The sequence below is a fragment of the Lissotriton vulgaris genome, chromosome 4_1 (genome assembly GCF_964263255.1).
Source record: "Lissotriton vulgaris chromosome 4_1, aLisVul1.2, whole genome shotgun sequence".
In the NCBI taxonomy this organism is placed as follows: Eukaryota; Metazoa; Chordata; class Amphibia; order Caudata; family Salamandridae; genus Lissotriton; species Lissotriton vulgaris.
The window spans coordinates 412,176,149-412,202,306 of record NC_141691.1 but is presented as its reverse complement, the minus strand read 5'-3'; the positions used below and the strand labels follow the sequence as shown (position 1 = coordinate 412,202,306).

At 48.7% G+C, this 26,158-nt stretch overlaps 1 protein-coding gene across 2 annotated transcripts in view; it reads left to right on the top strand.

Moving 5' to 3' along the window:
- OCRL (OCRL inositol polyphosphate-5-phosphatase) overlaps positions 1-26,158 on the top strand; it is a 611,352-nt gene that overhangs the window by 576,561 nt on the left and 8,633 nt on the right. For both annotated transcript variants that reach the window (XM_086918813.1, XM_086918814.1), the window contains one exon: positions 1,703-1,814. In XM_086918813.1, the coding sequence (XP_086774939.1) occupies positions 1,703-1,814 (112 nt within the window). The remainder of the gene's footprint in view (positions 1-1,702; positions 1,815-26,158) is intronic.

The following is a 26,158-nucleotide window of genomic DNA, read 5'->3' as shown; positions in this document are numbered from 1 at the left end:
ACCTACTTGTGGTTCACTATTAGCATGCTGAAGTCTAAGCCGACTCTTCGTACACTCCCTTTCATCAATGCCATTCTGGACACCGTCTGGTGTTGTGCCTTAACCCCAAAAATAAGAGTCCAGGACATTCAGGCAGTGATCTCAATCTTATAACCTCGGTCAATGTGAGGAAATGGGATTTAATATATGATGTGGTTGTAAGACCTCACCATGTAATATAGTACAAACCCCTTAAGGACCAGTCCGGTTTAGTTTGCCAAACCTTAGCTCAACCTTGGGTAGCTGTGGCTTTGAGCAGTCCGGCATCAACAAAGAAACAAGGGTAAAGCATTTAAACGACACCAAAACAATTGAAGAAGGAAGAAACTCAACACTCGAGAAATCTGACACCAATTTATAAAATTTAATATATTTTCATGAATTTATGGTCACCAAAAGAAAAAAAGATCCACTGGAGGCACCTGGAAGCAATGAATCAGAACTTTTCAATTAAACCACTATCTTCCGACGTGGGACTTCTTGTGAATGGCTCCTGGTGTTCCTCATCGTTGCCTGGTCCCCACAGTTGCAACTACAACGTCCCCATCATCACTCCTGCATCTTCCGTCATCAGTGGTAATTGCTCTTCCTTGCCTCCTGGTCACCTTCCAGTGGCATTGACTCTTCCCCTCTGTTTACAGGTTCTTCTCTTCGAGAATCCACCCTTGGATTCCACCGGACACTTGCACAGTCTTCACCAGCAGCATCTTTTCAGACGTCCTCCACTGTGGTCTACGGCAGATTCTGAGGTCACTTCACACCTATGCACCATTGGGTTTCTTTAGCGTCCACTGGGAGGGTCCTTCTTCTATAAAACTTCAATAGCGAAATTCCTGTTGACTTCTGTTGAGTACGCGCCTGTGCTCCCACTCTGCACATAGCCTCTGTGGGGTTCCTGGGTTCGTACCTTGGGTGGTTCCTAGCGTCCCCAGTTCTCCTGAGTCTCCTGGTCCAAGTCCCGACTTTGGTGGCAGTTCTCTTTCCACTTGTCAGCCTCCTACAGAAGGCATTTCATGAGGTTAGCAGAAAGGCTTCATAATATCCCCCTCCCCCGAATACTTTCTAATCCTTGAAGATTTTGTAATGTCTATGTTATAGTTACAGTACAATAGCTACTTGGGAAAAGAGAATTGTAATTGTTGGGCTCATTGGGAGAAACTTGACCTGGGGATGAACATATCTGCAACTTTGAAGGAGAAGAGAAGTACATCCCCAGTAAAGTATATTCTGGCCATTGTAGTGACAGACTTAACACCTGTCAAAAATGTGAACATGTGGTTAAAAAATTAAGATGTAATATCCTGAAACCCTTATAGCAATAACATTTAACTGATAGAAGTGGATCAAGAAGTCTCGCAGGCCCAAGAAATAATGAAAAGTGGGGACTATGACAATCCTATAAAGGGCCATTCTCCTAGTTTCCAAAGGGTACTTGATGACTTCCTGCTCTGTTATTTGAATAAAGGTGGACAAGTATAGACCATTATAAAATATTCCTTATATGCACATTGTGATAAATCGTTTACTTGTACTTTGTTAAATGAATTTGCTGATATTATATCTTTGAAGGTGCAAGTAAATATGTTTCTAAATACTCAATCTGGTTGATTTCCATGTGATTGTGACAAATAAGTGTATTTTGCTGCTTTCTGTTTTTCTCCAGGTGATATCACAATTGCCTCGTTGCCACAGAAATGTTTTTAGGTACTTGATGGCTTTCCTGCGGGAACTCCTAAAATACACAGATGATAACAATGTCAATGCCAACATGATAGGTGAGGATTATTTCTACTTCTGTTTCATTGCATATACCTGAAATGCCCTTATTCTTATGAAAAATTGTTTCAATGCCAGGCATAGTTTTCTTCCTCTGACCCATGTCAGTCTCGCTGATTGTAAGAGAGTAGCTTGTTAACCACTTCTACACTTCACTGATTTCTGTCTTTTAAACACTGCAATACAGTAAATGTTTATCACCACATGCCATATGCATTGATTTGGACAATTTATTACTGGAGGCGGTATTCCCCTTGGAGTGTTTACTCAGTGGTAGATAATGCCCCAGTCCGTTCCAAATCGCCGTAGGTCTCCAAGCCTACTAATTCCGTGCTCTGAGATACTCTGACCATTTTCACTAAATGTGGATCCGCTGCCAGTGAAAGCTTTATAAGGAAGGTGACAGGAACAGCTGGACGTAAATTCCTTACCCTAAAATTGCCCCCAGGCGTCAGACTGGATCCGGAGAATTTTTTCTCAGCAGTACCCCTGCGCATCAGTAGGTGGTGACGGTCGACTCTGCGCTTATCGTTGGCGTCGTTATCGCCAGGATGATGTCGCAGTATCTACTTAGACGCAGCCCCTGTACGCTGACGTCAGTTCTTTATTTTTCCGCGCCAGTCAGCGCACATCTGGGGAGAGCGGTACCCTTAGCCACTTTTTGACAAAAACTTTTGAGACATTCAACTCCTGGTGCACGTAGGATGTCCCATCGTCGGATTGGCTTCAAGCCTTGTGACTTCTGTCACAAGCTAATGTCTGTCACGGATCCGCACCTTGTGTGCCTCTGGTGCTTGAAACACGGCCAGTACCTAAAGTCGTGCTCCAACTGTCGGGCCATGAATCCGAAGTCTTTGTGGGAGCTGTCCGACTACTTCTGGAGGGCCTGAAGTCGGCTTCACATGGCTCGAGATCCCGGTCAAGAGGAAAGTCGTGGAACCACCACCATCGTTCCTCGTCAAAGTCTTCATCATCAGGTAAGTCAAAGCACAAGAAGAAGGTAAAGAAGTATAGTTGCTCTTCGCCTTCTCCCCGTCCGTCGACCGACGTGCCTCAGCACACGAAGGGTCGTCGTCGTCCTGCTCTGCCCTCGGAGCCTGCTGGAATGGCTCAGAGCTTCCCTCCCTTCCCGGGAGCCGGCGCGCACCCTGCGCAACTTTGTGCCTTTTAGGAAGCCCTCCATTCTATCTTTGGGCAGACGGACACCGACGGCGAGGCTTCGGGCCCCGTGGACTCAACTGGGGGCTCTAGGCCTTCGATGCTGGTGGTTCCGGCCTTGGCGCCGCAGGGCCTCCGCGCCGCAGGGCCCCATGGATCCAGGCTGGATCTGGAACGGTGCCGGTCGACCTCACAACGCCTCCTCCAGGACCGATTCCTCTGACGCCCCCTCCAATGCCCGTCAACTCCGTCTTGGACTCTGAACCGTACCGGCGTTGACCGACACTGGTACTGGCACTGATCTATAATTTTGTACCACTGTTATCCCCTGGCGTTCCCTATTGCCCTGAGTGGCATTCAGAGAAGGGCGAGGAGTACTGGGTGGGGTCTCTTTTTGGCAGACCAACTGAAGGAGCAGGACTGGAGAGAGGAGTTTAAGGAATTAATCAATCATAGCATTTGTAAAGCGCACTACATACCCGTGAGGGTCTCAAGGCGCTAAGGGGGGGGGGGGGGGGGGGGGTGGCGGGGGGAACGCTGGTCCTGTTCGAAGAGCCAGGTCTTGAGGAGTCTCCTGATGGTTAGCCAAGGAAGCCAGTGATCTAGGTACCTCTCCAGACCTTTTTATGCTTTCTCCCCTTCTGTGGCCACTGAGGAGGGATCCTGCTATGCTGTGGTGTTGCCTAGGGCTGCTGAGGCCTTGGGCCTTGAGCTTCCTACGGTGATACCGGCAGCAGCCTATTCGGAGTCCCTGCTGCCGTTCAGTGAGGCCCTCACAGACCTCCTTCTAGGCCCCTGGTCTAGGCCTAGCACAGCCCTGATGCTCCAGCCATGTCCAAATAGTCCACGACCCCACACACCTTTTTTATTGCAGTACCACATTGCAGTTGTTTTGTCTGTGAACACCGGCACTGCCGTCCCCTTGAGGGAGAGAAGGAATTCCTTCAGTGGCAAGCGAATCACCCGTAGCTCCAACAAGTTGATATGAAGCCCAGACTCTGCCGGAGACCAGACTCCTCTGATCTTCACCTCTCCCAAGTTGCCGCCCCATCCCAGGAGTGATACATCGGTCACCACGGAGAGTTCTGGTTGGAAAAGGGAGAGGGAGAGGGAACTGCTTCTGACCCAATCTTAGTTTGTTAATCACCACTGCAGGTGTTGCGCAGTTACCTCTTGACACCTGGACTTAGTCGGAAAGATTCCCCTGGTGCTGCTCCCATTGGAACTTCAGGTCCCACTGCAGAGCCCGCATATGCTTCAGGGTTATTCTCACTGAAATCCGGGATAGATGCTGAAACATCGGTATCTTAGCCCGAATATCCTGAACTCGTGGCTCGGGAAGATAGACCTGAAACTGCACTGTGTCCAGAACAGCTCCAATAAAAAAGGAGCAACTAAGAGGGAGTCAAGTGTGACTGCGGCACATTGATAGTGAACCCCAGCGAATGCAGGCGGTCCGCAGTAGTCTGGAGGTGGGAAATTACAGCCTTGGGCGATCCTGCCTTAAACAACCATTCATCGAGATAGGGGAAGACTGGAACCCCCGATCAGCGCAGATGAGCTGCGACCACCACCATCACTTTTGTGAACACCCGAGGGGCGCTGGTAAGCCCAAAGGGGAGCATGGTAAACTGAAAATGCTTGTGGCCTACAGTGAACCGTAGATAACGTCTTTCGGCCGGCAGGATGAGAATGTAGAAGTAAGCGACCTGCAAGTCCAGCGCTACCATACCGTCTCCATGGTCAAGGGCAACTTGAAAGAAACACGTAGTGATCGATTCCTTACCTTAGAATTACCCCCAGGCGTGAGACTGGATCCGTAAAGTTTTTCGTCAGCAACACTCCTGTGCGTCGGTAGACGTTGTCGTGCGGGTCCTCGAGCGTCGTTAGCGTCGCTGAGATGACATCGCTGAAGCAACTTAGATGCGCTCACGCGCGCTGACATCAGTTTCTTCTTTTTCCACGCCAGCAAGCTCAGATCCGTAAAGAGCACGTACCCCCAGTCAATTTTTGACTGAGCTTTTTTGAGGCCTTTTACCTAATTTTTTCTGAGTTGATCAACTCCTGGTGTCGTAGGGATGCCCGTTTTCAAGAACTGCGGGGACTGTCACCGTATGATGTCGGTGACGGTCCTGCACCGCGTGTCTCTACTACCTGGGTCGCGACCACGACTACAAGTCGTGCCCCGACTGCGGGCCATGGCGCCGAAAACTTTGTGGGAGCGGTCCTGAAAGTTGCTCGAAGTCTGACAGTTGGCTCTGCGCCACTCAAGGGCCTGGTCCCGTGGGAGGTCGAGTGACAGGTCATGGAGCCGTCACTATCACTCCTCTGGATCTAAGTCTTCGCACTCTTGGTCAGGTAAGTCGAAGCATTAAAAAAAGAAGTAGAAGAAGCGCCGTTGCTCTTCGACTTCCAGTTGCGGCTGAGGGAGCGGGTGGTGCCAACCCTGCCGCTCCAGCGGAGCCTGCAATGTTGCCGCCGACCTACCCACCTTTTTCGGGTCTGTCGGCGACGCCTGCACAGGTGCAAGAGTTTCTTGCTGCCATGGCCCGACTCTTTGGCCCGTCTGGAGGTCCTGCCCTTCCGGCGCCAGTAGCTCTGACCCTGGCGCCGCAGGACCTCCCTGGATCTGGGCTCGGATCCCAGGTGACACCGGTTGACCTGATCACACCTCCACCGGTATCGACCCCACCTCCGGCACCACCTCCGACATCGTCTGATACCACCGCTGAAGTCGTCCCCGGTTTCAGCCCTGAACCAGACGCGGTGCGGGAGCGGTGCCAGAGTGGCGTCGATCTACGCCGATTCCGACTTCGATGGGGCCTTTCTAACCCTACGTCCGTTCTCCTTATTTTCAGCCTTATTATCAGCCTGTTTCGCGGACTTCAGAGGAAGGGGAGGATTGGGAGGGGTTTGAGGACCCTCTCACACAACAGTGCGGTGATGACCTGGACTGGGCAGAGGATTTGGGGGATGCCAGTGGTCTAGACACCTCGCCTGGCCTTGGCATGCTGTATCCTCCTTCCGTGGCTACAGAGGAGGGAGCAAGTTACGCAGTGGTGTTGCGTAGGGCGCCGATGTTATCCACCTCGAACTCCCTACAGTGGCCGTCAGGACTAACCTCATGATTGAAGTGCTTCAACCGGGGCAACCTCTTCGGAGCCCTTGCTGCCTTTTGATAACACTTTTACTGAAGATCTGTACCAGTTAGCTCAGCACAGAGGACTTCATTTATTTTAAAATTGTAGCGCTCACCATTCACGCTCTGTCACATTCGTTCAGTGTCATTCTTGTGACTTCGGCGTTTTTTAAAGTGTATTGCAAAATTGTGTTTTTATGCTTACTATCTGCTGACACTTGCACTCACTCTTTCCCCTATTCCCTATCCGCCGCGGGATGCTCCGTTAGTGCAGAGGGAAACAGGGTACTCTAGCCGCCCACCAGCTGCAGCCGCCATCTTAGGGCTGGTTGGGGACGCGCTCTAGCTCTCCCCGACTTCCGGGTTAGAGGCTATTTAGGCAGAACGAGCCCTCGGCTCTGGGATAACACTTTTACTGAAGATCTGTACCAGTTAGCTCAGCACAGAGGACTTCATTTATTTTAAAATTGTAGCGCTCACCATTCACGCTCTGTCACATTCGTTCAGTGTCATTCTTGTGACTTCGGCGTTTTTTAAAGTGTATTGCAAAATTGTGTTTTTATGCTTACTATCTGCTGACACTTGCACTCACTCTTTCCCCTATTCCCTATCCGCCGCGGGATGCTCCGTTAGTGCAGAGGGAAACAGGGTACTTTAGCCGCCCACCAGCTGCAGCCGCCATCTTAGGGCTGGTTGGGGACGCGCTCTAGCTCTCCCCGACTTCCGGGTTAGAGGCTATTTAGGCAGAACGAGCCCTCGGCTCTGGGATAACACTTTTACTGAAGATCTGTACCAGTTAGCTCAGCACAGAGGACTTCATTTATTTTAAAATTGTAGCGCTCACCATTCACGCTCTGTCACATTCGTTCAGTGTCATTCTTGTGACTTCGGCGTTTTTTAAAGTGTATTGCAAAATTGTGTTTTTATGCTTACTATCTGCTGACACTTGCACTCACTCTTTCCCCTATTCCCTATCCGCCGCGGGATGCTCCGTTAGTGCAGAGGGAAACAGGGTACTTTAGCCGCCCACCAGCTGCAGCCGCCATCTTAGGGCTGGTTGGGGACGCGCTCTAGCTCTCCCCGACTTCCGGGTTAGAGGCTATTTAGCCTTCACTTGCCAGGATGCGCAGCGGACGCGCGCAGCGGGCGCGCGCCGAAGACGCGCCTAAGACTAGCCCGTCTGCGCCCGTCCGCGCTAGACCGGGCCCAGGGGCCAGTCATGCTGCCCATTCTACCACATATACGCCACAATCACTAAGACAGCTACAATACCCCCCCCCCCTTCCATTATGTCCCATTGCCGTTAGGCGCATAGATTCTCTGGGTCTTAAACGCTCAGCTACCCCCGACCTTAGCATTTGTAATGTGCCTGCTCCCTCCATTACAAGCAACCAGACCATCAGGGTAACATATCTGAACACACGCTCTTTAGTACGGCATCATGATGAGCTTTTTATTCTTCTGTCTACCAATAAACCAGATATACTTCTGTTAACAGAAACTTGGCTCACCTCCGAGTCTCTCCCAGACATTTTGGCGACCCTCCCTCCTGACTATTACATCCTCCACGCTGATCGTCCGGGAGATCGTCCTGGGGGTGGGGTAGCTGCTATCATCTCTAAACGTCTTAACTCTTTTTCTTCATCTTCCCACCCTATACCTGAGGTGGATAACCTGCTCCTCAATCTCGAAACCAACATGGGTGCCCTCACGCTTCTGCTTCTTTATCGTCCACCACACCCTATGACATCATTTTCCACTTGTCTGAGTGAACATTTGTCTGCCCTATTGACACATCATGCCAGTCTCGCCCTTTTCGGTGATTTCAATTACTGGTACAACGACCCTAAGGCCGGTTCCTCGGCTACTGAGCTCTTTGATTCACTCCACAGTTTGAACCTGAGTCAACAGGTATCTCACCCTACCCACATCAAGGGTCATATTCTCGACCAGATCTGGACCTACAACTTAACACTGTCAGAGCCAGTCATCTCCCCTTGTGTCTGGTCGGACCATTTTCTAGTCGACACCATCATCACAGTCGCTGGCATAACCCCAGCCCCTCTTATGGCTGCTGGTCTTGCCCGGAAGTGGAGCGCACTTGACTCCCAGGGGTTCCTTACGGCTTTGGCTGATACCCGTCCACGTACGAACCTCACTGACCTTTCTGACATTAATTCACTGGATAGAGACATCAGCACCTGGTTAAAGTCGGCCAGTGATCAATTCGCTACACTTACGAAATTTCCCTGCACGCGGCATCATTCCTCTCACAGATGGTTCACGAATGATCTTAAGCAACTTAAATTGAAAGTGCGCCAGCAGGAACGGATCTGGAGGCGTACCTACTCCGATTCAGCTAGGCTGCTCTATATCTTGGTGCGGAGAGAATACAAAGCTGCCATCATCTTAGCTAAGTCAGACCACTTTTCCAACAGACTCTCGTCAGCGGTCAATAAATCCAAGGAAGTCTTTAAGGTCATGAATGAACTTACCACGGATGACAGAACCCTCCCAGCCCAGACCCCCTCCCAAGTGACATGCAACGCTCTAAACCACTTTTTTGTTGAAAAGATTATAAAAATTAAAAACTCTATTCCTTCCTGTCCTCGGTCATACATCTTGGAACCCTCCTCCGATAATCCCCTGACCTTCACGACCTTTCCCGCCCTTGATTCTATTTCCTTAGTGGGCCTTGCTATCCGGGTCCAGTCGGGTTCCCCCAACGACTGTTGTCCGCCATCAGTACTGCGGGATATCTGCCTCAAATTACCGGATAACATTCTATCCTTACTGAATGGCTCTCTGGGGAGCGGCATTGTTCCGAACTCCTTTAAAAATGCCATTTTAGTGCCCCTTCTTAAGAAATCCGGAGCTGATCCCGGCGATCTCTCAAATTTTCGCCCTATTTCCCTCCTTCCCTACTTTTCTAAACTAACAGAAGCATATGTCAACCGTTGTCTCTCTAATTTCATTGAGACTTCTGGCTACCTGGAGCCCAACCAGGCTGGTTTTAGACCCGCCCATTCAACTGAGGCTGTTATCCTCGCGGTCCTGGATACACTGAGGAGAAATGCGGATGCGGGTATCCCTCAAGTCCTTGTACTCCTGGATTTGTCTGCCGCATTCGACACGGTGGACCACAACATCCTTCTCCACCGTGTCGGCCAGGCAGGCATACAGGGTACTGCCCTCAAATGGATTGCGTCATTTCTAACTGGACGTACTCAGGCTGTGCGCCTGGGCCCGTACACCGCAGTAAAAACCTCCACGTCTTGTGGAGTACCCCAAGGCTCTTCCATCTCGCCATTATTATTCAATCTTTATCTTCGCCCACTTATCCACTCACTCAAGAACTGGAACATCACGGTATATAATTATGCAGATGATCTGCAGATAATTTTTCCCCTCAACTCTTCCAATGCTGTCAACACCTTTCGCACTGCTATGATTCACATCCTACATTGGATGAATGAGAATCAATTAAAGTTGAATCCAGGAAAAACCGAGCTGCTCCTTCCCGGCTCCAGTTCTGCTCACTGGGGTCCACAGTTCTGGCCCACTGGATTTGGCCCCCTTCCACCTTCGGTCAAATCAGTGAAAAGTCTGGGCGTGATCATTGATGCAGAGCTTTCCTTGAAAGCCCAAGTGGGCGCTGTCATCTCGTTCTGTATGTATCAGCTGAGAAAGATCCGCAAAGTTAGCCATCTCTTACCACCTTCTGCTCTAACTCAGGTTGTCATCTCTTTGGTTCTCTCCCGCCTGGACTTTTCCAATTCCATCTACCATGGCCTCCCTCAGTCCCTGCTGTATCGTCTCCAGGTGGTTCAGAACCAGGCGGCCCGTCTCCTCTATAAAATCCCTAAATGGCAATCGGCAAAACCCCTGCTGCATCAACTTCATTGGTTGCCGATGGGACTAAGGTCAGCCTTTAAGGTAGCCTTTCTCACTTACAAAGCCCAGCACTGCACCAGTCCTGCATTCTTGCAATCTTTAATCACTTCACATCGCCCGTCACGCAACCTCCGCTCTGCTCACCTTCACATGCTTGTTGTTCCCAAAGTCAAAACCAAGAAGCACGGCGGCCGCCGCTTCTCTCATCTGGCCCCTAGCCTTTGGAATTCCCTCCCTCTTTTCATCAAGTCAAGCACTTCCCTTTCTATCTTCAGAAAACTGCTTAAGACATTCCTCTTCCCCTCCCTAGGCTAACCTGGTCAGTGTCAACTCTTCATTTTCCATCCTGTTATAAAGAGCGCCAGGAAACCTTTGGTGACAGTGCGCGTTACAAGAGTTATTTAACATAACATAACATAACATTTGATGATGCACTCTCTGATGTTCTTTTTGGCACTTAGCCCAGGCCCAACACAGGGGCTCTTGTGGACAGGAACGTGGCCCAACGCCACCGCCTGGCTCAGGGTGACCCCCTCCTCCGTTCCCAACACCCCAACCCTGAGAGCTTGGTTGTTCAAGCCTCCACTTCCCAGAGTGCATTCCCTTTCGCACCTCCTGACAGGGAATCAAGAAGCTGGAGCAGCTTGGCAAGAAGCTGTTTTCATCTTCTTAGGGCTGCAGTCGGTGAACACCGCATGCCTCTTGGGCCGTTACTCCCACTCTGTGTAGGACACGGTTGCGCTGGTGCTGTCCAACTGCCCGGAGGAGGCTCAGGCAGTACTCTCCCAAGCTATAGCAGCTGGAAAAGACGCAGCAAAGTTCACCATTCGTTGTGGGCTTGATACCGCCGACTCTCTGGGCAGGGCGATTTCCACCTTGGTGTCGCTTCGGCGCCACGCCTGGCTGAGGACTACTTGCTTCTCTGGGGATGTCCAGAACACCTTGATGGACATGCCCGTCGATGGCATTCGCCTTTTTGGCAACAAAGTGGACAGTAAATTGGAGAGCTTGAAGGACATGCGGGCTACGGCTAAGTCCTTGGGTCTGACGGGCACTCTGCCTCCTCAGACTTCTGCTTTTCGCTCCTTTCGTGGTCACTGAAGGGGTGCCCCAACACGTTCCTTTCAGAGCCACAGGCCGGCATAGCAACAATCTCAGTGTGGCCGTGGACGTGGCCGAGGGGGTTCTGGAGGCCAGCGGGTGGGTCAGTCCACCTCCACCCCCGCAGCATCCACTTTCAAGCCTTCCTAGTCCGATATTTTGTGATATTTGTGAGGTATTTCTAGAGCGCGAACGTTCGCTCCTGAGGGAGCATCTTGGCGCTTGAGAACCTATGTGAACCAGTCCAAGAGTATTAGATGGAAGCTTTGGAGTAGTCGTCCGGGAGGTTGAAGATCCATGTCTTTAGGAGCTTTCGAAAAGGTTTTTCCTGGGTTTGTTGTCTGAGGGTTTTGGGCAGTTTGTTCCACGCTTTAGTTGCAAGGAAACTGAGGGTCTTCTCACCCTTCGTTTTCAGATTGTATTTAGGGAGAAGGATGAGGTTGTCATTGGTTGAACGAAGGTGACGGCTGGTCACGTAGTGGGGAAAGCGCTTGTTGAGGTATTTAGGGCCTGTTTTGTTGTAGGCCCGGAAGGCTGTAATCAGGATTTTAAAGAGGATCCTTTTGTGAAGTGGGAGCCAGTGAAGTGAGCGAAGCGCTGCGGAGATAGAGGATCTGCGGGGAAGGCCCAGGACAAGACGGGCGGCTGTGTGAAGTACGCTCTGCAGTTTTTGGATGGTGCTCTTTTTGACTCCTGCGAGCAAGCCGTTGCAGTAATCTAGTCGCGAGATTATGAGTGCAACTGTCACCGTCTTTCTGGCATCGATGGGGAGAAAGTTAAAGAACTTTCTCAGGGATCTGATCGTTCCGAAGCATTTGCCTGCGACGGTTCTGGCATGCTGATCAAAGGAGAGATCGGAGTCAAAGATAACGCCGAGATTCCTGGCAGACGAAACTGTCTGGGGGGGGGGGCAATATAATTGTCCGGTCCGAACTTTCAGGCCCATTCAAGCCACCTCAGTACCACCTGTCAGTGGTCTATCTTGCGCTTCTTCAGCAGGAAGTCACGGCCCTCTTGGCCCATGGGGGGCATTGGGCGCGTTACTGGGCCAGAAGTAGGTCATAGTTGCTATTCCCACTACTGTGTGGTACCCAATAAGGACAAAGGCCTGTGTCCTATCTTGGGCCTCAGGAACGTAAACCGCTTCTTCCGCAAGTTGAAGTTCAAAATGTTGGCGCTAGCTCAGGTCTTGTCTGCCCTCGACCCTGGAGACTGGATTGTAGCGTTGGACTTGCAGGATGCATATTTTCACATCCCTGTCCTGCCGGCCCACCAGCGTTCCCTGCGGTTCATGGTAGGCGACGGGGACTTAGTTTATTGTGCTCCGCTTTGGCCTTACCAGCGCCCCTCTGGTGTTCACTAAAGTGATGGCGTTAGTCACAGCTCATCTTCGCAGATCAGGGGTTCCAGTCTTCCCCTATCGCGATGACTGGTTGTTGAAGGCGGGCTCGCCCCAGGCAGTCCTCTCCCACCTACAGACTACTGCCGACCTCCTGCATTTGCTGGAGTTTTCCATCAACGTGCCTAAGTCTCACCTAATTACCTCTCAGAAGCTTCTCTTCATCGGAGCGGTTGTGGACTCAGCGCAGTTTCGGGTTTATCCTCCCCAGCAGCGAGTCCGGAATATTCAGGCTATGGTTCTGATCTTTCAGCCTCTATACCGGGTTTCGGTCAGGATGACCCTTTGTCTTCTGGGCCTGATGACCTCCTGCATCCTGCATGTGGATCAAGCCAGATGGCATATGCGGGCTCTGCAGTGGGACCTGAAGTTTCAGTGGGCACAGCATCAGGGCAACCTGTCTGATCACGTCCAGATCTCGGAGGACACTGCACAACAATTGCAGTGATGGCTCACGAATTGCGATTGGGTCAACGGCAGATCCCTCTCCCGTCCCCAACCGGAACACACAGTTGAGATGGACGCATCCCTTCTGGGATGGGGCGGCCACATGGGAGAGGTGGAGATCAGAGGCCTCTGGTCACCGGCGGAGTCCGGGCTCCACATCAACCTTCTGGAGCTTCGGACGATCCGTCTTGCACTGAAGGCATTCCTTCCCTCTGTCCAGAGAAGAGTAGTGCAGGTGTTCACCATGTGGGACTGCAACAAACAGGGCGGGGTGGGGTCTTGGACCCTATGTCAGGAGGCTCTGCGCCTCTGGAAATGGCTGAAGCATCAGGGGGTTTCCCACGCCAGGGTGGACAAACTCAGCCGCCGGTGCATGATGGATCACGAATGGTGTCTGCACTCTGACGTGGCGCAAGGACTTTTTCAGCAGTGGGGAGAGCCTTGGTTAGATCTATTCACCACCGAAGAGAACGCCCAATGTCATCAGTTTTGGACATTGGAATTTCCAAGGTGGCACTCGCTAGGCGACGCTTTTTGTCGCGAGTGGAGTTGCGGTCTACTATATGCCTTTCCGCCTATACCAGTTCTACCCAGAGTGCTGAAGGTCATACGCGGCCGGGCCCAAGTCATCCTAGTGGCTCCAAACTGGGCTCGAAGAGTATGGTATCCCGAGCTACTCAGCATGGCCATCGATCCCCCGATACAACTGCCTCTTCTGGAGGATCTTCTGTCGCAGCAGCAGGGGACGGTCCTCCACCCGAACCTTATCAGCCTACAACTCCTTGCGTGGAGATTGAGCAGTGGCAGTTGACGTCTTTTGACCTGTCTCCCGAAGTTTGTGATGTAATCTTGGCAGCCAGGCGTCCCTCTACTAAAACGGTATACGCCTGCAGGTGGAATAAATTTGTTGCATGGTGCACCGCAAAGGCTGTGGATCCCCTTTCTGCCCCTCTTTCAGAGGTTTTTTATTAATGCTTTCTTTGGCCTAGTAGGGCTTTGTTCTGGGCACTATCAAGGGCTATCTCGCTGCCATTTCAGACTTTTTACTGCTTCCAGATCAGCCTTCCTTTTTTAAGTCCCCTGTTGTAAATATATTCTTAAAGGGCTTTACTAATTTTTTCCCCTCATGTTCCTTTCATAATGCCTCAGTGGGACTTGAACCTGGTTCGAACATATTTGACGTGTGCTCCCTGTGAGCCACTTCACAACTGTCCACTTCATCTTCTTACTTTGAAAACTGCATTCCTGGTGGCCTTCAATTCTGCCAGAAGAGTGAGTGAGATCCATGCTCTTTCTTCTAAACCTCCTTTTTTCTCGGTCCATCTGGATAAGACTATCCTAAGGACTCTGCTTTATTGTATGCTGAAGGTTGTCACTGCCTTTCACATCGGGCAGACCATCACTCTGCCCACCTTCTTTCTGCCTCCGCATCCCTCAAAAGAGGAGGAGAGGCTTCATGGTCTGGACACAAAACGTGCGCTCTCATTCTATCTGAACCGTACACAACAGTTCTGGGTGGATGACCAACTCTTTGTTGACTATGTTGGCGCAAAAAAAGGTCAGGCCGTGCACAAGCAGACCATCTCTCGTTGGGTCGTTCTGTGCATAAAAGCGTATTATTCTTTGGCTAGAAAAGAGCCTCCAGTGGGGCTTCTCGCCCATTCTACCAGGGCGATGGCAGCCACTACTGCCTTAGGACGGGGAGTTCCTTTGCATGACATCTGTCGGGCAGCTATGTGGGCCTCATTGCACACGTTTACCAAGCATTACTGCCTGGACAGCCAAGTCCGGAGAGACGGCTACTTTGGCCGTTCAGTTCTCCAGGACTTTATGGTGTGATCTTGGTTCGCAGACCCACCATTGTAGTTGGTATTGCTGGGGTATCTATTCTAAGGTAAGGAATCGATCACTACGTGTTTTTTTTCAGATGCACAAGTTAAACCCCTTCGCTGCTAGGCCTTTCCTCCCCTGTGCTAAGCCTTTTTTTGGCTATTTTCGCGCTTAGGACCCAGTATCTTTTTGACCACATAAGGTATCCACGCCAAATTAGTGTCCTTTTTTCCATCATCATAGGGATTCTAAAGGTACCCAGGGTTTGTGGATTCCCTTGGAGGGGACCCAGAAGCTAGCCAAAATACAGCTACATTTTATTTTTGGGGGGAAAATGGGGAAAAAGGGCCCCAGATGAGTCTGTTTTTTTCCCCTGCATATTGTTTCAAAAAAGAGGTAGTAGTGCTGAAATGACCATCTTCCCCGCTTTCATGGGACACGCAGACTTTTGTCAGAAAACTAAAAATGTTTACACAGTTTTGGCATTTTTCTGGCAAATAGCCTATTTATGCTATTTTTGTGCTTTCAACCAGCTTCCAGTTAATGGTAGAAACGGGTATGAAAGCAATAATGGATCCTGGAAAGGTAGACATTTTGGAAAAGTAGACAGAATTCTGACTTCAGCAAGGGGTCATTTGTGTAGATCCTTCAAGGTTTCATCATAGAAACTAACAGAAAAATTGAAAATTAGTTGAAAAAACAGCCATTTGTTTCAACGTTTTCACCTGTAACAACTTCTAATTATGACAGCTGTTTGAAAGCAATATACAGTTACATTCGCTGGACCTTTCTGGTTGTGGGAATTTATAGGACTTGTAGGTTCACCAAGTAGTCGACGAACCCAGAGCCAATAACTGAGCAGCGTATGCAATGGTTTTTTATTATGTACTGTGTATAATGCAATTAGTTTGGGAAAATGTGTATATTTTTTTTTGTCCTCATTCACCTCAGAAAGCTGTAATGTCCAATTTTAAGGCCTTTACTCGAAAGAGATACTGACCACTGACAAGCTTACTACAATGGGCATATTCCTTCTCACAGCTATCTCTCTCTTGCGGTGTGAAACCTACACTGGCACTGCTTAAGATTCGGAGTGTTGGGAGGAAACCCTTTAGCAGTCCAGAGTAAATTGCTGGTGTAATCATTGGACATAGTTGCGGTCTTCTATCTCCAGTAGCCTTCGGATCTTACGCCAACCCTTCCTGGGTTCTCGATTCATGCCAACAACAGATTCCAGAAATCTTTCTCCTTAGACTTTTTATCCTAATAAATCCATTTTGGACATATACACAAGGGATTCCAGCCATTCTGAATGCTGTGGCGGTGTACTGCTCACCCATTTACGACAAATCTATCTTCTTGCGAGTAGCATTGAATAGAATAGCAAGTTTCTGATGGAACCCATGAAATCATCCACCACTCCAAAGATAACCAATCAAAGGCTTACCTTTATTTGCTGACCCAAAATACCTGACATTGAAGTTTCCACTTTATCCCCAAATCCTCTTACTGCGGGGCATTGATAAAACATGTGCACATCCGTTGCCTTTTCCAATCCACATTTACCACAGCTAGTTCGACTCCCGTTCCCCATCCTTTTTTTTTAATTTTTTTTAAACCTTTATTGATAAACATGGAAATACAATAGCAGTCATATAGCCACTTCGGGTCGGCTGGCAACAGTTCCAATATCATATCAGAATGAATGAATACACAGCCCTTCAGCCGACAACCCTAGGGCCCGGCGGTAATTAAACAATCATGTTATGTCATACATTACAGTACAGGAGGAATAAGGTTTTTATTTTATATTTTTTGAAAAAAACGCCAACCAAAAAAATAAGAAAAAACTGCAGAGGCTAAACGAAAGGCAGAAACGTAAGTAATCCTTCTGGGGAGGGTGTACCACATCCACAACTGTACATAGTCTACAGGAAGAGCAGCTGGGAGGGGGAAAGGGGGAACAAGAGATAGCCAGCAACACATAGACAAAGTCCAAACTAGAAGGAACATCATGCTAAGGGGACTGTAGCACCTCCGGTGGAGGCTCAAATGGAGGGGTACAAATTTCACCACGATATTGGTTCCACTGATTCCACACCCTCCCCCATTTCTTGGTCCTGCCCGAGCAATGTAAACTTTTTTCACCAGTCCATGTTTTTAGACCAAGCCGACAGACTGGGCGCCCTCGACGATCCCCACAATAGTGCAATGTCACGTTTAGCGATCATATTACCCAAGGTGGCCCACTGCGTCTGTGCCACATTATAATCATTGGGCTCCCACACATTCAAAAGACACCTTCGGGCCTCAGGCAAAAGCGAAACACCCGTCATCTCAGTCATAACACCATGCACACGATTCCAAAAGGACACTACCGCCGGACATTCCCACAAAATATGAAGGAATGTACCCACCATTCCACACCCGCGCTTACACAAATCATCCGAGACATACCCCATACGCAACAAGCGAGGACCCGTGATGTACACTCGGTGTAGGATTTTTAACTGCACCAATCTCAGACGGGTCGAGATTGCTACCTCCTTCGGGGAGGATATCGCCGCCTGCCAGTCCTCATCGTCAAGTTCCAGTCCATCGCCGGTCCAGGCCGTACAAAGGTCCGCTCGGTCGTTTATCAGCTTTTTATATATGAGAGATCGTACTGTCCGGGACGTGGCCGTCGAGTATTCTGTCCTCCAGGGGTGAGGATTCTGTAACGAGCGTGCCAGCCGGAAAAACAGAGGAAAGGGCGTGTCGGACTTGTAGGTACCGAAAGTATTCTTGAGGACTGAGTTTGAATTCAAGTTGCAGCTCTTCAAAAGACTTTATCTTGTCCTTCCGCCAAAGGTCCCCCACCTTACTAATCCCAATAAGGTCCCATTTTTCGAAACCCTTGGTAGTCCACAAATTGCCCAACCTCTCAGCTGCGTAGAGTGGAGTCGCTCGAGTGAGAGTGTCTGACCAGCCCATAGCAGCATTAGCGTTGTACCAGACCCGCACTGCAACTCTGGTAGGCCCAGTCAATGCTACATCCGACCTTTTGGAATAAAGCGCACTGTTATAGTCTCCGCCCGGCAGCATCCATTTGTTCATAGCAAACGCCGGGTTAGAAGCTGGACCATACATCGCATGATTAACCAAGCTCAGTTGAGAGGCCAAGTAATATCGTTGTATGTCCGGCAACGCAATACCGCCATCATACCAAGGCAGCGTAAGCTTGGCCAAGGCAATCTGGGGACGTCCGGCCCACAACAGTTTCCTTTGTAGGCACTCAATCTTGTGGAAGTAGCTGGAAGGCACTAGATCCAAAGTATTCTGAAGCGCATACAATTATCTGGGAAGGGACATCATTTTGAATAAGGTTGCCCTGCCCACCAGGGACAGCGGCAGTCTGCTCCAGGCTTTCACATCTGCTTTTAAGCGAGTAAGATGGGGGAGTAAGTTGAGTCGATATCTGACAGCCGAATCACGCGAAATATGGATTCCTAAATATTTAAACCCGGTGGATGATATTTGTATAGGACAGTTGCGCGGTACGAGTGGTCTATCGTCCGTGAGCGAAATTTCCAAGGGGAGGTGAGGTAAAGGAGAATGTCGTACGCATAAAGTGAAATGCGATCTTCAAAACCAGGGGCCCACCTGATTCCCTTGAGGTATGGCTCCCATCGCAACCAAGCGGCCAAGGCCTCGAGAGCCAAGGCAAAAAGCAGCGGGGAAAGAGGGCACCCTTCCCAGAACAAAGGGAGCCGACACTCGACCGTTGACGACCATCTGGTCAAGGGGCTTCTCATATAGTAATCGGACCCACCCGATGAACACCGGTCCGAAGCCAAACTTCGCCAGAGCCGCCCATAGATATGGCCATTCCACTGTATCAAATGCCATGGTGGCATCTAAAGAAAACAAAATGGCCGGCTCACGTAGCGTCTCCGCCCTCGCCAGCACGCCATGAAGACGGCGTAAATTCAGCGCGGTATTACGGGCTGGAATAAAGCCACATTGGTCCAGGTGTACCAAATCTCCGATCACTTTAATCAGACGGTTAGCTAATATTTTTGCCAAGACTTTAGATTCCACATTCAGAAGTGAAATAGGTCTATAGGATGTACAGAATTCACGGGGTTTACCCTCTGTAGGGATCACCACGATCGACGCTAAGCGCTGATCACGGGGAAGCAAACCCCTCTCACTGGACTCTAAGAACATCGAGCGAAGATACAACGCCATTTTGTTCGGACACAACTTGTACAGCTCGATGGGTATACCGTTTGGGCCCGTAGCTTTTCCAGAGCGGATATAGCGAATAGCGAGCGCTACTTCATCAGTGGAGAAATCCGCCTCCATTAGCTCTCTATCAGAATCGGACAGGCAAGGCAAAGCAATATCCCTAAGCAAAAGATGGGAGTCTTCCTCCGGCCAGTCCGAGACCGGCGCATACACCGTTCGAAAGTGACAAGCGAACTCCTCCACAATCTCCAACGGATCCGTCACACGTACACCATCCACTCGCTCAATCACAGGCACCACACGATTCGATCTCTCCCTTTTGTCCAACCAAGCTATCAACTTCCCCGCCTTGTCGCCCTCATCATACAAACGGCCCTGTTGTTCTCGACTCATAGCTTTCGTGGCATTCGTAACCAAGGCTTTATAATCAGACTGCTTCAGTTGCAAAACATGCACTTTTTCACGCGTGACCCCATTCTCTCCGATGGATGCATTCTCGAACTTAGTGGGGCCGCTAGTCCTCGAAGCTTGCAAAATGGCATCCCTGTCTCTGAAGTTAAATATCCGCGCAATAATGGGTCGCGGGGCCGTCCCCTGCTTGCGTCTGCCGCCCGGAATTCTGTGGGCGCGCTCCACCGCAAAAAGGTTACTCAGGCCCTTAGGGGCGAGGTGGTTGACGATCAGATCCTCAACTAGCAAGTCCATCGATTGATCGGCTGAGGACTCCGGAACTCCGACTATGCGAACATTATTGCGCCTAGCGCGACTTTCGAAATCCTCAAGCCGGCGGGCAAACTGGTCACTCAAGGTCCGAAGAGTCCGGATCTCAGTCTGGAGTTCGGAGACATCAGTGGTGAGACTGGCTGTCTTGACATCCAACGACTTGACTCTCTCATTGGTCTTGACCAAGTCCGCCCTGATCAGGCCCACATCCACCGCCACTGTGTCAATCTTGGCTGCCAAGGTCTCGTATTTTTGGCCCATCGACGATTGTATGCTGGCGATGGCGCCCATCACATCTCGAAGCGTTGGCTCCTCCGACTCCGGGGGGCCACCACAAAGGTCAGTGATTAATACAGTCCTGATGATGATCCCTGTTCATTAGGAGCCAGGGGATCGAAACGTTGACGCTTTAAACAGTGATGCAGGAATTTCATTTATATTATTCTGTAGACACTGCATGTCGATACTTGCTGTAATTGATAATTAATTTGCAAGCGACAGTTGGCTCCACAATTTTCTTTGCCTGTTAAAATCCTTCTCTTGACTTTTCTACTTCTCTTATTCTATGGTTTTTCCTACTCTTGGGTTAGGTACAGGATTGTGCCCTATCTTGAATGTTTTTGACCCTCTCTAGGTCAATAAAAAACACCTCCTTTCCCCCCCACCCCCTCCCCTTTTGTATTCCAAAAATTAAACATTCCTCGCCCGGCTGGGTCTGGAAACTGGACTATAGTACTGATTGTGGTCTATAAGTTTATTTGTTGAATTATCGAACTTCCTGAGGACCGTTGTTCTCTGTAATAGTCAAAATAGGGGAGAGCACTTCTGCCAGAATTTTATAAAGCTCCATGGAAAGGCCATCAGGCCCGGCAGCTTTAGCCCCTTTACTTGAAAGAATGACCCTAATTACTTCCTCCTGAGTTATTTAGAAATTTTTGTTGGTTAAGATCTACGGGTTGAATTTAATCCGCTAGCCAGCCCTCTATCTCGGTATCTAACATATCTTCCTTCTCTTCCGTATATAAAATACGGAAAAACTCTTGAAAGGCTTCTTTAATCTCGGTCTACCTATTTAAAATAGTTTTGGAGCAATCCTCCTTGATCTCCTTAATCCTGTTTTTATTCAAATCTGTCTTAACCTTCCAGGCTAGGAGTTTACATGCTCCCTCCCCATATTCAAATTGGTCTAGTTTGCTAGCATCGCACCTTTTTTACCCTTACTTGGAGAATCTCTGATAGTTGGTTTTTCAGTAACAGCTGCATCTTTTCTTGTACTACTTTTTTCTCCTCTGTGACTGGTCCGTTCAACTCCATATTTAATTGCTCAATTCTTTCCTCTAACCCTGTAATTTCACTTTTATACAACTTATTTCTATGGCATGTTTTACTAGTGATCTATCCTCTAATGAAAGCTTTTAGGGAATCCCAGATTATTGCATTTGTAGCTGAGCCACTATTAATTGTGTTAGACCTGGCATCATTGGCCTGAGTCTCCCTTCCATTTTGATGGATTGCCTCCTCTGTTTTGGTATATTTTTGCTGGTTATATGCTTTGGGCGCTGTGCCACTGCTATTCAGTACCACAGTGCAAGTGCTCCCTATGTTAAATTGATGTACTAATTAGTGACTCCATGATTGGGTTATTTGGTTTACTTGTCAGACCCTAGTACTGTGCACCATGTGTGCCCAGGGCTTGTAAATCAAATGCTGCTGGCGTGCTTACAGCACTGGTTGTGCCACACACAGAAGCAGCTTGTAAAGTGTGTCTCAGGCCTGCCATTGAAAGGCCTGTGTGCAGTCTATGACTGCCATGTCAACTTGGTCAAGTGCACCCACTTGCCAGTCCCTAAACCTTCCCTTTGCTTCATATCAGACACCCCTATGGTAGACCCAAGGGCAGGGTGCATTGTAAGTATAAGGTAAGACATGCTCTGGTGTGTTTAACGTGTCCTAATAGTGAATTACAGCCATTTTTGTTTTTCACTATTGCAAGGCTACCTGTTCTCAATGGGCTAGAATGGGCAGTTAGATTATTACATTCTTATAATCCTAACTGACTCAAGGAACATGGTAGAAATTCAAATTTAGTATGCCTGAACTCAGAATGATAAAATACATATTTTTGTACAGTTGGTTTTAACATTTTGTGTATAAAAAAAATACCACTTTTAGAAAGTAGGTATATTCTTGCCTAACTGTCCAGGCCTGCCTCTGCTAGGATATGTATTCCTTGTCTGGGTTTGTGAGTGACAGGGCTGGGGGATTCCAGGAGACAGGCTGGGGCAGCCCAGTGGTGAATAGAGAGATCTGCATCTAAATGGGAGGGAGGAGTTGCATCTGGGACCTGAATAGGCTGGGCCTTCCCTCTACAATTCTGGCTCCACCTCCTGTGGTGTGTCTGATGTCTCTGCCCTGCACTTTGAAAGGAGAGAAGGAATCATGTCAACAAAGTGCTCCAGAGCTGTACCTTCCTTCCCCTGTACTGGCTCCGCCTGCTGTTGGGCGGCTGATGTCTTTGCCCTGCACAGTGAAAGGAAGGAGCGAGTCATGTAACAAAGTGCTCAGGAACTGGTTTGGACTAGGCAGAGGCCTCTGCCTTCAGAGACCAAAGCATTTTGGGGTATAAATATTGGGATCCAGTCCCAAGTACTTTAGGTCACTTCTGGAATAAGAAACCTTTTGCCAAGGAGAAGAACCAAGGAAGCTGCAGGAGTTTGGCTGCCCCTCTGAAAGTGTGCCATTTGCTGGGTTGACATGCAGTGGTTGCTTCATTGCCAAGGAAAGGAGAAGGAACTTTGTAAGGACTTTCATTGTCTACAGAATATTCTCCAATTGCTTGAACTGTGCTTGCCTTCTGCTGAAGTCTCAGGGATAAAAGACTTCATCTCCAGCTCCCCTCCGAATTTCCGTGCTGGGAATTCTATCAACAGACATTTGCGTATTGCTGGGAGCTGGAAGCGCGACACATCGAGAGGAAGCGTGTCGCCGCCGCAGCTGAAATAATCGCATCGCCGGAAAAGTGAGCCTTCGCCGCATCTCCCTGGAAGTGTGCCTTCCTCAAAGCTGCCTGCTGTCGCATCACCGGAGAAGCGTGACGCCATAGAGTGAGCTGCCATCGCATCACCGGAGAAGCGTGTCGCAGGGCCTGTCGCGGCTCCAAAGTACAAAGATGTCACTCATGATGGAACCATTCCGTCAAAGGAATCCATAAAGAAAGAAACCAGGCTGGTTTCTTTCTTTATGGATTCCTTTGAATAGGAGAACCAATCGCGTAAACAATTAAAAAAGAAATAGAAAGAACATTCGTGTGCGATCTTATCCTTGAAACACTTTACCTTGATTACTCAAATCAGTATACTAGTTGTGTGCGCTTGACTTGGCAGGTAATTTTAATGTCACAAACATTACATACCACACAAGTAAGAAAATAATGCAGCATATTACCAGTCAGGAGTTCACCGAAAGTTCAGATAAAGGCGAAGCCTTTAAGCAGCTTACTGAAGCCTTTTCCACTCTTTTCTAATTTGTCATGAGCAGGAAAGACGATTCCAATGCATGTGAATCCCGCTGATAAATGCCACACCACAAATGCCCAGTATGTAGTAGCATTCAACAACAGGAGGACATGGAGACCAAATAAGTTGTAAAAGACGTGAAAGTTGAAAGACAATTCTAATAATAGGAGTGCAGTTGTAAACTCAGACTGTAGTTATTTGCTGGTATTAATTTCAAATAAGCTGCTAGTTAGAATCAAGTGTTCAGTTCAGGAGAATCAGTTAGTACAACTTAAGCTTGCAAGTTATGTAAGTACACCAGCTGCAATTTCAATCAGCAAATAGAAAGATGATAATCAGCAGGCTCCAAAAATTATCAGAAGTGCCAGTGCCCTTTGTGGATGGCTTCAAAGTAATGCTACTTCATGTGTACCTACTCAAATGCCCAGGGCTGAGGCTGCATGAGGGCAACAGACACAGGTGGGGCTCACAGGCCCATATCCTCTTCACATGTTTCAAACAGTCTCTCAAAACTACTTTTAAAAGTCTCCCATCTCGTGTTGCAGTAAAGATGACTCCTCTTTAACTTTACTAATGTCCCCTTTTCTCATAAGCGAGTCCTTGTCCGCTTGTTACCAGTGTGGAATACAAGAAAGGAATTAAGCTGCGATTAAGTTCTATCCAAATGGTAGATTTATTCTTCAGTTCAGTCCGAACAGGAACATTAGGTTATAAGATGGTTGTAGGATCAGCCCCACCGGTAGCAGCATCCCACATATTGCAACTCACAATTCCACTCACACATACACACAGGAAACATTCTTTGGCATCACTTAAACTGGCTGGGCACCAGAGTACAGAACACAGAGAAAGGACTAGGCATAAATGAGAGCAGAATACCACCCGAACCTGTCTAGCCTCCACCTCCGTACGTGGAGCTTGAGCGGATACAGTTGACAGCTTCGGACCTACTGTGAGAAGCTAGGTTTCTGTTGCAGTACCCCCCTCCCCCCCGACTTTTTGCCAGACTACTGATGCACTTTTGGCTTTATCTGTCCTGGGTCCCTGCCAACAGGTTCCCAGGGCCAGTGTTCTTTCCCCAAAACTGTACCCAAACCCAATTTGCATCTCTAGTCACAGGTATGCCCCTGGTAAATGGTATCACAGGTACATAGGGCACTGTGACCAGGGAAGATCTCCAAGAGCTGCAGCACTTACTGTGCCACCCTTAAAGGCCCTGTACCTTTACACTCACACTCGAGCCGACATAGCACCCATCCCTGTGTGCCATGCCTACAACCCACTGCCCTTGATCTGGGTGCACTATACCAGTGGTGAGGGTGCAGGTGCATGAGCCCCCTACCCCTACAGTGTCGAAGTTCATCCTTAGACATTGTAAGTGCAGTGCTGTCATTAAGAGTATATGGTGCTGGGAGTTTGCCATTATGAATTCCACAGCACCATAATGGCTACACTGAGAAGTTTGGTATCAAACTTCTCAGGACATTAAACCCACACTGATGCGAGTGTGGGATTTAATGAAAAATGCACACAGAGGGCATCTTGGAGATGCTCCCTGAAAAATTACCAGCCTCTGGTAAGTTCCCTGACTGGCACACACACCAGCCTGCCACCATGAGACGTTTCTCGACCCCATGGGCCAATCTTTTTCTGATGAAAGGTAACATATCCAAATGTTAAGTGCTCCTAAATGAGACTTTTCTTGAGATCTCCCCCTCTATTTAGAGTGTAGTTTAGTGCAGTCTATGTGGGACACTAACTGTTGTATCAGGTGTTTGCACTGTGATATGTTCATTCTGCACTGCTGCCACCAGAAAATTATTCTGGTTCTGGCAAGCTATTTATACTTCTGCCGTGCTGTCTAGCATCGTCAGAGCCCATTCCCCATTCAGAAGCTGAGTCCTCAGTAACCTGGGCATGTCTAATTTTCAAGCCAGCTACTTTTTTCTTTTTACATTGAAGCTTTGCTTTAGGTTGTTATTTCTGCTTGATAATGTAATCTGAATTCCGATGTTTCCTTTTTGTCTTTGGTCTATCTTCTGCCTCTTGTTCTGATCGCCCATCCCTTTCACTGAGTTTTTTGAGAAGGAACAAAAGAAATGTGTATCACTGTCCTAATACCTGTCAGGTTTCCATATGTTATCAGGATTCCTAGTGCTATACCTCTTTTCGGAGGACTCCCGTTGTGGAGACCCACCCCTTGATAGTGAATTCTTTTCTATATTGTTGTTTTTGGATTGTTTGTTATCCTATTTCTTTTTAGAGGAAGAGGGTGCTTGCTTCGAGTTATCGTTTTCAGGACAACCCCCATTTGCCCCCCTAACTATCTCTTCCCATAGGTTTCTTCGTTAGTTTTTGCTATCTCTCGCTCCTTATTTATAGGAGCTATTTCCCTTAGGCAGTGGCGTATAGCCACTGCTGCTACCTCCCCTTTTATGTTGCTCAGCATAATTGCAGAGACCTGGGCAAAATTACCCATCGGTTTCATCTCCAAGTCCAGGACAGGTCCTGTCCCAACCTCATTCTGTATCTATTTCAATACCTCTGGAATTACTGCTATGGAAGGGGTACTGTGTATTCTGATGTAAATGGCAGCAAAGATTGTTTCCCAAGTTGTACAATCCTCAATTGAGGGAACCATCCCCATTGGCAAGCAAATGGTTAGCATTCTATGTTTTTCCTGTGGACCCGTATAGTCAACTACTGCTTCCAGCTGTGCAGATTTTTGTGCTATCCAGAATGGAATTTGCTCCCCTTTGGAAGAGATTGTTCCTACTACTGATTTTAGTGTCTGTGGGCCAATTGTAGGTTTAGTCTGATGTGGAGGGACTGGAGCATTTCTCGCAGGTTGGACTGTTAATGTTCGCATGATGAATTGAACAATTTGTCTGTATAGCCAGACTGTCT